Source organism: Macrotis lagotis, chromosome 3 (assembly GCF_037893015.1).
Source record: "Macrotis lagotis isolate mMagLag1 chromosome 3, bilby.v1.9.chrom.fasta, whole genome shotgun sequence".
In the NCBI taxonomy this organism is placed as follows: Eukaryota; Metazoa; Chordata; class Mammalia; order Peramelemorphia; family Peramelidae; genus Macrotis; species Macrotis lagotis.
Window position 1 is genome coordinate 304,706,217 of NC_133660.1, and position 11,563 is coordinate 304,717,779.

The 11,563-nt window shown below is 37.7% G+C and overlaps 1 protein-coding gene across 1 annotated transcript; it reads left to right on the top strand.

Moving 5' to 3' along the window:
* Nucleotides 1–3,046: 3,046 nt before the first annotated feature.
* LOC141517102 (vomeronasal type-1 receptor 4-like) lies at nucleotides 3,047–3,943 on the top strand. Its single transcript, XM_074228019.1, has one exon. It carries the CDS (start codon nucleotides 3,047–3,049, stop codon nucleotides 3,941–3,943), a length of 897 nt encoding a protein of 298 aa, XP_074084120.1.
* The last annotated feature ends 7,620 nt before the right edge of the window (nucleotides 3,944–11,563 follow it).

The following is an 11,563-nucleotide window of genomic DNA, read 5'->3' on the forward strand; positions in this document are numbered from 1 at the left end:
CAACATCAAACACAGATCCAGAAGAAGTAATTTAAAAATTATTGGGCTATCTGAAAGCCACAACCAGGAGAAGGGCCTGGACTTCATTTTGCAAGAAATAACAAAGTAAAATTGCCCTGAGATCCTAGAAGCTGAGGGTAAAAAAAGAAATCGAGAGAATTGACCGGTCATCCCTTGAAAGAAATCCCAAAAGAAAAACTTCCTCTTTCAGGGGAAAATATGGACTTTCAATGAAGCAGGGGACTTTTGAACTTCTATTGAGACAACCAGAGCTGAACAGAAAGTTTGACCTCCAAGTATAGGACTCAGATGAACCATAGAGGGAGTGGAAGAAAGGGTCTAACTGTGAAGAACTTGTTGGTGTTGAACTGTTTATGTTCCTGCATGGGAAGAAAATAGGAAGGAGCAAAATATAATGGTATGATGTGGTAAAGGATTGGAGTCAATGGGTGATGGGGGAAAGTACTAGGGGGAAGGAAAAGGAGATAAAGAAGCTAAGAAATTTCACATAAGAGTCAAGAAAAAGCTTTTTCAATGGAGTGGAGGGGACAAGGCTAGGGGGGATTAGTGAGCCTACATTCTCATCAGAAATGGCTCAGGGAGGTAATGGCATACACACTTACAGGGTGAGGAAATCTGTCCTGCCCTGGAGAAGGATGGGAAGAAAGGAACAGGATGCGGGCAATGGAGGGAGGGAAGGGGGGGAATAGGTGATAGTAGAGAGGGAAGATCGAGGGAGAGGGTACTCAGATTCAACACGCTTTTGGAAAGGGTCAGAATGAAAGGAGAGAGAGAATAATAAATCAGAGCGGGGAGAATGGAGGTACAGCTAGTAATAGTAACTGTGGGAAAAATAATAAAGCAACATCTCAGGTGGACTTATGATAAAGAAAGCAAATCACCCCAGATTCAGAGACATTGAAATCTGAACACAGACTGAAGTACAATTTCTCTCTCTCTCTCTCTCTCTCTCTCTCTCTCTCTCTCTCTCTCTCTCTTTTCTTGAAGTATCTCATCTTCTTGTGGGGGGATGGCTTTATGTTTATTCTTATATTAACCTTATAACATTCAATTTACATCAATGTATGGCATGGAAGCAATGTAGAGACTGTCAGAAAGCCTTCAGGGGGGAAGCAAGGGAAGAGGGGGAAAAATTATAGAATTCAGAGCCTTGCAAAGAATGATAGGTACATATTACTATTGTATATAATTGGAAAACAAAATGTTAAAATAAAAAAAGGAAAACAGAAAAGAAAAGAAGAGAAGATAAAAGAAAACAAAAGAAAAGAAAAGAAAAGGTTCATAAATGTACTGTTGTACCTCTCATTCATTTAGCTTTGATGACTTTTTACTTAGCCTTATAATCTCAAATAGATTGTGTTTTATTTGGGACGGCACTATGAAGGTGGATACTGGGAAAGTTTTGAAAAGGAGAAGCAAAACATCAATGAAATTCATTCTATAATTTTCTAAGGAGGGAATGGAGGGAGGTAAAAATATGGAACTCAAAAGCTCATATAAAAATGAATATTGAAAACTTTTTTTTACTTATAATTAAAAAATAAAATTGCTTTCATAATAGATATAGAATGAGAACTAAAAAGATTAGTAGCATCAAATAAGGTTTATATGGATAGAAAAGACATGAAAATGTTTGCATACAGCAAGAAATGAGCCTGTACATAAAAAGTGACTGAAGCTATATAGAAGGGCTGAAATTTGCAGGTAAGAGCTGAATATTATGAATAACTCTTCAGGAGATAGAGTCAAGGATTTATAATAACATTTATTTCTTCTTTAGAATGGAAAATGGCAAAATAGATAGTAGATAGCAGAATGATTTGAAATGAGTCACAGGAGAAGTGTGTTGCAGAGCAGTTCAGGTGAGTTTGGGTGAAAGGTCAGTTATGACTAAAAGGCCAAGCTTACAGGACCCTTGAACTGAAGGCTCTCCATGGAACTCTACTGTGATAATACACCTGAATCATCGATGATCTCACTTCTTGACCTAGTTACAGCCTGCTAGGTTATATCCTGAACAAATTTGAGAAATGTCATTGCTTATATACTAATTTTGTCATTCTCTGCTATGAAAGTTCTGCAAGTTATCCTGTTAGCACCCCAACTGTGTGTGTGCATGCGTGTGTGTGTGTGTGTGTGTGTGTGTGTGTTTATGTGTGTGTGTGTGTGTGCATTTCATTCTTCTCTTGAGCCAACCTAACCCCACTGCTGATCAGGGTGGGCCCTATTATTAGTGGAAACCTTCAATGAGTGACCTGAACTGTTCAGTCAGTGAGTTATGTAGCAATGTTCTGACCTTGTTGCAATGTGCATTGCCAGTAAGATAAATTAAACAATTTTCTAAAGAATTTATTCAGGAAAATTTCCAGTCTAACTCTTCAGGGACGTGGGAAGAGGAGCAAAATGGAGGTTTTAGTAGGCACTGAGGGACAAATAAGCATAGGATTGAAAAATCCATGATAAAGTAGAGATTAGTTAGTTGGAAAAGAGGACTGAGAAAGATACAAAAGAAGCATTTAGCTATTGCAATGATTAAGGAATAAGAAACAAAGGGAAATGACATGACTTAAAGTCACTTTGAGGAAGAATAGGCTCAAAAGTCTTCTTTTCCTCAATTAGTAGTTTTCTTGACAAAGTTCTTGGAATAGTTCATCATTTGCTTTTCCAACTCATTTTAAAGGTGCAGAAACTGAAGCAAACATTGTTTTCAGAGGGATCCAGATTCACAGTGCTAGTAATTGTCTGATGCTACATATGAAAAAAAGGTCTTCTTGACACCATGGTCCTCACACTGTCTATTGTTCCACTTCAGGCCTTCCAGTCTTGAAAAAATAGACTGATAAAAGAATTTCATCAAAGAAAAGAATTTGGGGTTCATTAGTAAATCAATACGCAATGTCTGAGAAATGTTATTGTTCCTCAAATTGGAGGTCAAGTCTATAGATCTAATAAACATAATGTCAAGTGACTTTCTATAGTTCACACAAACTTTACCAACAAATCATCTCCACAAGACTTCACAAGAATGCTAACTTTTGATGAAATTCTGGGGGTAGTTTACCTACAAATAACTGTCATTGGATTCTTAGGGAATTGTATCCTCCTCTTCCTAAATAGCATTCATTTATTCAATGTTCAAAGAAAAAGAATAAAAAATTTAATTATAATCAATTTGGCCTTTTCAAATGCAATGATACTTCTCTTTAGGGGAATATCTACTACAACAAGGCTTTGGAAGGTGAAATGTCTCCTGGATGTGATTGGAATTAGAATTATAACATCCATGCAGATACTAACCCGGAGTGTCTCCTTGTGTAGCACCAGCTTCTTGAGTGCCTACCAAGCCATAACTATTTGTCCCAACAATTCCATATGGGCAAAGTTCAAAAGAAGGTCTCCAAAGGACTTCTTCCTATGCATTCTTCTTTGCTGGTTCTCCTTTCTACTATTAGATGTGACTCTAGCTATGTATTCTGTTGGTGACAACAACAAAACAATTAGCAAATATGGTTGCAACTATGGTTATTTCTCTCTAGACGTGAATCATAAAAATCAGATGAAATTTATAATAATAATAGATGCTTTTGATGCTTTGTTTGTGTTTCTCATGATCTTTTCTAGTGGCTATATGGTCTCAATCCTACTTAGACATAAGAAGCATGTAAATTATATTCATAGGAATAGTCTCTCCACAAAAATATCTCCTGAAATCAAAGCTACCCAAGTGATTGTGCTCCTAGTTAGCACTTTTGTTTTGTTTAATGCTTTCTATCCCATTTTTGATTTCTGTGTGTTCTATTTTAAATATGGACACACTTGGATGATACATTCCTCAGTCATTCTTTCTCTGTGTTACCCATCACTCAGTCCTTTTATTTTGATCAGCATTGATATGCAGATTTCGAGGTTTTGTGTTCATTGACTAATTGAAAAACTACTGAGTATCCATTCCCTCATAATGTAAATCCACACAGAAGAATGATAGAGGCATAGAGACACAAAAGTTTTCAGCTGGATGAAATATGGAAGAAGCAAGTCAATCAATCAATTGATTTCTGAAAGGGAGGTATCAAATCAATGAATCCTGAAAAATATATGTTTTTCTCACTTCTTTCTTCCTCTCTGTTTTTGACAGAAGTACGAAAACATCCAAAACATCTGAATGTAACGTAAATTATAATGACTTTTCGAGACTAGGATTGAGGAAACTTCCCTAGGCTGGTTGCTAAAAATCGTTTTCTTTCATTATTTTTTTCCACTTTTAAGACATCTCCAAAATGCCACTTCTGGAAACACATGTGCTAGTTTTCCTTGATCTTCTCGAATTCAATTTAGCTTTTCTTTAATCCTAAGGTATTCAATTTCCTAAAAACTTTTGCCAAACAGAAACTCACTCTTGCTCAGATATGATAAGGATCATCAACTTTCTGTTATAACTCTTATTATTTATTTATAAATGCATCAATAGATTGGTGAAATTCCCTTCATAATGTTTTATGATGTTAATTGGTTTTCAAAAATTGAATTAATAGTAAGAACTAATGAAATATAATGTCATGGAAAATTGAGTAAAAACCAGAATAGAGGCTATCCCAAATGTTTCTCTGTAAATAGGCTGTTTAAAAACACAATAACGTTATAATTGCTATGATTCTTGGATATCAATTTAAAGGTACTTTAAAAAGAATGGTGTAGAGTTAGGGTGAAAAGAGAGGAAGTAGTACAAATGGAGAAGAGATAGCATGGAAGCTAATAAAAATTTGGTAATTATACCTGTGTGTTGTGATTTGCGTCACCTTGGGGCCCATAGCGATGACCTCCCTCCCGGAGGGGAGTTGAGAATAAGGAGTCAACCCACCAATGCCTTGTACCTCCAGCTCAATTTTATTACTGCTTAGCTATTACATATATACTGTTAGGTCTTCCGGGGTAGAACAAAGAATAATGAGGGAATGGGGGAGTGCACAAGGGGTAACATGCAGCATCTTGCGTTACAGGATAAGGGGGTACATTGGGGTGAGTTGGTAAAACACATCTGTGTTTTGTGCCCTTGGTCTGTGGGGTGGAATGTCCAGCTCCCGAGGATTCCAGCACACTTTATCTCTCAGGGCCCTGTGCCAGCTCCTGAGACTATCCAGGAGGCAGTTTACTTGGAAATGATTTGTCATGGCTGTTAGAATAGCCTTTGTTTCCACATCTCCCCCTTGTTTTCATTAAGGGCTGGGTGGACCTGGATATTTATAATAAACACCGCCATATAATGATAAACATAATGAAACTGAAACACACAGGAGCTTTCACGCATGTTCCAGGCGATCTGTGGAGACCAGAAGTGGGGGGAGTGTCCAGTGTCAGGGAGAAAAGGGCAGGGAAGGGTGTGTGGGGTTTGATCTCCATAGCAGAAGAGTCAAAGGTGAAAAGGTCCCCTTGGAATGAACGGGTTAGTGGGATCCAGTACAGATGAGCAGTTAAAAGTGAAACCAATGGAATTGGAAATTTTAAGAGTCCCTGGAAACGATGTGGCTGCTTGTTCTTCTGGTGAGTGGGGGGAGACCCAGAGTTACATGACTGACAAAAAGAGAAGGGAAGAGAGACACATCATAAAAGAATGGGGGGAAGAAGTGCGCACTGAGGGGTGATCCATGCGTCAGGGGTGTTCAGCAGGAATAGCATAGTAAAAAGTCCATCGCTCTTTTTGCTAAGGTAAAGAGCTCGTCCTGGAGAGCTGTGGGGAAGTTGGGGGGATCATCTTTTCCCAACTTCGTCCTCTGCATCTCTGGTTTCATCTATTGTTGTTTAGAGACAGTCTTTACATTTCTTTGGTGAGGGCTACTGTGCTGGTAGAAGGATAGAGCCAGTGCCATCTGGAAGCCAGAGTGGGGGGCCACCGCTGCTGCTGCTGCGATTAGCATCATCTAGAGAGGCAGGTCGGGTCAGACAGTTGGGAATCCACAGGTGAGGGCAGTGTAATCTGTGGGAAAAACACAAGCAAACCCTCTCCCTTGCATTAGGATGGGGGGAGGAAGGGAGGTGGGCAAGGACCAACGCTAGGGCTTGCCATTCTGCCCTTTGCACAGACTGGGTGTGGGGGCTCCTATGAGTGAGTAAAATGGATCCATGACTGTATATTACATAGCCCAAGCGCTCTCTGTTTCAATCTGTAAAGGCTACATAAACCTGTGGAATGGGTCAGGGGGAGGGAGATGAGAATGGCAGACTGACAAGGATTGCTGAAATCCCCTTGAGGAGAGGGGAGGGTGGGTAATGGTTATCAATAGACCCTGCAAAGATCTCTCATCTGACAGGCATCCATGAAGTCATTAGCTGCTGCTGAGGGGGCAGGGGGAGCATCTTGAAGTTTCTGAGGAGGCTGGACCCAGCTGTCTTCCCGAGGCAACTGCGGATAGAGACGAGGAGGCTTTGGGGGGGGGGGGGGTCGTCTGGTGGAGGATCCAGGGAGGGCTTAGGAGGAGGGGGGTGAGTGGATTTCTCATCAGTTTGAGTGCCCTCATCACAGACCTCAGTGAGGTGGCACGGGCTCTCTGCCCTATCCTTTTCTGCATCTAAATCACCCTGTCAAACATCTTGAGGTTTTCCTTCTCTCCCTGAAAGGCAGGCATGTATTGCAGTGACAATAGGAGAGAAGGGCAGCAGGGGGAGAAAAGTCACCAGGACCTCAGAGCTGCAGGCAAGTGTCAAATCACACCCCCAAACATCAGTATTCAGGATGTGGCCAGCTTCAGTCCAGGGGGCCAAAGCCAAAACTGCCTGGAGTGTTATCTTACATTCCCTTTCAGAGCATTTCAGGCCACTGGAACGTAGGAGGAGTTTAAGAACCTGTACTTGGGTATCCTGGGAAGAAGGGGGAAGATTCCCCATTATGTTAAGGGACTAGAGGGGACTCTAGATGTCGTGTGGTCACTGGGGGGTAGAGGACTATCAGAAACTGGTTGATGTGGGGCACTTACCTTGACCTGCAAGGATGAGTGCGAATTCTGAAGCATCCTTCAGAATCTTGGGGGGATCCCGGATTTCAGCACCATTAGTTGTGGCTTGCTTCACCTTGGGGCCCACAGCGACATCCTCCCTCATGGAGGGGAGCTGAGAATAAGGAATCAAGCCACCAGTGCCTTATGCCTCCAGCTGAATTTTATTACTGCTTCACTTCTACATATATACTGTTAGGTCTTCCAGGGTAGAACAAAGAAAAATTGAGTTAATTGGAGTACACTAGCTGTGCGTATGTGCAGCATCATGTGTTACATGATAAGGGGGTACATTGGGGGGAGGTGGTAAAACAAAGCTGTGTTTTGTGCCCTTGGTCTGTGGGGCAGAAGGTCCAACTCCCAAGGACTCCAACGCACCTTATCTCTCAGTGAGGTGTGCCAGCTCCTTAGATTGTCCAGGTCGCATTTTATTTGGAAATGATTTGTCATGGCTGTTAGAATAGCCTGTGGTCTTACACCTGTGAATGTGAATGTAATGAACTCTCCCATAAAGTGGAAATGGCTAGCAGAATGAATGAAAAAAAAACAGAATCCTACAATATGCTATTTTTTTCTTTTAATTAGTTTTTTTTTGCAAGGCAATGGGGTTAAATGACTTACCCAAGGCCACACAGATAGGTAATTTTTAAGTGTCTGAGGCCGGATTTGAACTCAGGTACTCCTGACTCCAGGGCTAATGCTCTATCCACTGTGCCACCTAGCCACCCCTACAATATGCTATTTAGAAGACACACATTTGGAACAGAGAGATATACAAAGGGTATAGGTGACAGGCAAAAGTGAAAAAGGTTGGTTTAGCAATTCTTATCCCAAACAAAAGTAAAGCAAATATAGTTCTCCTTGAAAGGGAAAAGGAAACTACAGCTTTCTGAAAGGTACCAGAGAAAATGAAGTAATTTCATTATCAAACTTGTATGCACCAAGAGGTATAACCTCCAGATTGACAGAGGAGAACCTAAAAAAATGAGATATAAGAAGACAAGAACAGAAAAATTATACTTGTGCCTCAACCTCCCTCTCTCAGAATTAGATAAATCTAACCATATAATGAACAAGGAAGATAAAATTGATCACAGAATGTTAGAAAAGTTAGATATGATAGACCTATGGTGAAAATTGAATGGGAGATGGAAAGGAATGCACCTTTTTTTGTTGTATAACTAAATAAAAGAAACAAATATAAATAAACAAATAAAGTTGATGCAATGGAACACAAAAATCTCATAATCAAATGCAGAAAGGCAGAAAATATTAAATGCATACCTTTCAGATAATAATGCACTAAAATTACATTCAATAAAGGGCCAGGGAAAGATAGACGTAAAATTAATTTGAAACTAAATAAGCTAATTTTAAAGAATAAGTTGATCCAATAATTTACAGCCAAGTCAATGAAAATCCAACTGCACTGAAGCTGGCCACATCCTGAATACTGATGTTTGGGGGTGTGATTTGACACTTGCCTGCAGCTCTGAGGTCCTGGTGACTTTTCTCCCCCCGCTGCCCTTCTCTCCTATTGTCACTGCAATACATGCCTGCCTTTCAGGGAGAGAGGGAAAACCTCAAGATGTTTTAAAGGGATTGGATCCAATTGGATCCAATAATTTACAGCCAAGTCAATGAAAATCAGGAGACCGTATACCACAACTTGTGGGATACAATCACATTAGTTATTAGAGGAATTTTTTCTATCTATAAATTTATATAAAGAAAATTAAGAAAGAAAAGATCAATGAATTGGACATGAAACTAAAATATCTAGAGAAAGAACAAATTAAAAATTTCCATTAAATACTAAATTAGAAATTCTGAAAATCAAAGAAGAAATTCACAAGTAAAAAAAGTAATCAATAAAACTAAGTTGCTTTTATGATAAAAATTTACAAAGGGATAAAACTTTGGTTACTTTGATCAAAAAAGACCAAAGAAAACAAATTTACTAGTATAAAAATTAAATAGATGAATTCACTACCAATTAGGATAAAATTAAAATAATAAATTGGAGCTACTTTCTCCAACTGTATGCCAATAAATTGGACAATCTAAGTTAAATGGAAAAATAGCTACAAGATATATCAACTAATTAGGTTAAAAGGAGAGGACAACAAATACTTAAATAATCTCATCTCAGAAAAAGAAATTGAACAAGCCATAAATGAACTCCCCCAAAAAGTAAAAATCTACAGGATTATATAGATGCATAAATGATTTCTACCAAAAATTCAAGGAACAAACAATTCCAATTCTATATAAACTATTAGAAAAAAATAAGCGAAGAATGAGGTCTGACAACTCCTTCTATAACATCAATATAGTGCTGATACCTAAACCAGGAAGTGTCAAAACAGAAAAAGTATAGACCAATTCCCCTAATGAATATGGATGCAAAAATTTTAAATAAAATATTAAGAAAGCAATTGTAGCAAGTTATCCCTAGAATAGTACACTATGATATATATATATATATATATATATATATATATACCAAAAATGTAGTATTAGTTCCATATTGGGAAAATTCTCAGCATAATTGATCATGTCAATTAAAACCTGACAAATCATATGGTTATTTCAATAGAGACTGAAAAACTTTTCATAAAATATGGCATCCATTCCTATTAAAATCACTAGAGAAGATAGGAATAAAGGTAGTATTCCTTAAAATGATAAGGTGGTGGTCCTTGGTTTTGTCCTTCATTCAATGGACAAATAAAAGCAATACAACCAAGATTAAAAGGATGGCAGTAAGTTGGGAAACAATTTTTAAAACTGACAAGTACTAACTTTTGACAAAAATTCATTTCTAAAATATATAAAGAACTTCATCTATTTAAAAGAATACAAGTCATTCCCCAGTTGCTAAATGATTAAAGGATAGGAAAAGCAATTCTCAAATGAAGAAATTAAAGCTATCTGTAGACATATAAAAATATTCTTAATCATTTTCAATTAGAGAAATGCACTTTTTTCTTTTATTTTGTTTTGAATTTATATATTTATGTATCTTTGAATTTTACAATGTTTCCCCGAATCTCACTTCCCCCACCTCCCACAGAAGGCAGTCTGTTAGTCTTTACATTGTTTCCATGGATCTAAGATGAGTGTGAGAGTGAAATCACATCCTTAAGAAAAATAAAATAAAGTATTAGAAATAGAAAAATTACATAATGAGATAATGTTTTGTTTTTTTTTTTTTTAAGTAAAGGCAATAGTCTTTCGTCTTTGTTCAAACTCCACAATTCTTTCTCTGGATACAGATTTTCCATCACATTCTCTCTCACAAAATTGTCCCTCATTGTTGCAGTGATGGAATTAGCAAATCCATTAAGATTGACCATCAATCCCATGTTGCTGTTATGGTGTACAATTCTTCTGGTTCTGTGTATCTCACTCAGCATCAGTTCATACAAATCCCTCCAGGCTTCTCTGAATTCATATCACTCCAGGTTTTTAATAGAATAATCGTGTTCCATTACATACATATATCACAGGTTGTTCAGTCATTACCCAAGTGATGGACATTAACTCAATTTCCAATTCTTTGCCACCACAAACAAAGCTGCTATGAATATTTTTGTACAAGTGACGTTTTTACCCTTTCTCATGATTTCTTTAGGGTATAGACACAGTAGAGATATTGCTGGATCAAAGGGTATGCACATTATTGTTGCCATTTGGTTGTAATTCCAAATTTCTCTCCAAAAGTTTGGATAAGTTCAAAGCTCAAGCAACAATGTATTAGTGTCCCAGATTCCCCACATCTCTTCCAACTTTGACCATTGTCCTTTCTGTTTATATTGGCCAGTCTGGGAGGTGGGAGGAAGTACTTCAGAGATGCTTTAATTTGAATTTCTCTATTAAGTAATATTTAGAGAAATTTTTCATATGACTATGGATCACTTGGATTTCCCCATCTGTAAATTGACTCTGTGTATCTTTTGATCATTTGTCAATTGGTGAATGGCTTTTTTTAAATAAATTTGATTTGGTTCTAATGTATATATTTTAGAAATGAGTCCTTAGTCTGAAATACTAGTTGAAAAAGTTATTTCCCAATTTACTACATTTCTTTTGATCTTGGTTACATTGGTTGTGTGTGTGTTCAAAAGCTTCTTAATTTAATGTAATCTAAATTATATAGTTTGCTTTTTTTGATGTTCTCCATCTCATCCTTGATGATAAACTACTTCCTTGTCCATAGATCTAACTGGTAAACTATTCCTTGATCTCCTAGTTTGCTTATAATATTGTCTTTTATGTCTAAATCCTTTATCCATTTTGATCTTATCTTGGTATGGGGTGTGAGGTGTTGGTCTAATCTAAGTTTCTTCCATACTAACTTCCAATTTTCCCAACAGTTTTTTTTTTGAAGGCAGAGTTTTTAATCCAATAGCCGGACTCTTTGGGTTTATCAAACAGCAGATTACTATAATCATTTCCTGTTATTGCACCTAGTCTATTCCACTGCTCCACTGCTCCATTGCTTAGCCAATAGCAGACAGTTTTGATGACTGATGCTTTATAATATAATTTTA

Excerpts from the sequence above, each read along its gene's own strand:
- LOC141517102 (XM_074228019.1), top strand. The coding sequence starts at position 3,047 with ATGCTAACTTTTGATGAAATTCTGGGGGTAGTTTACCTACAAATAACT.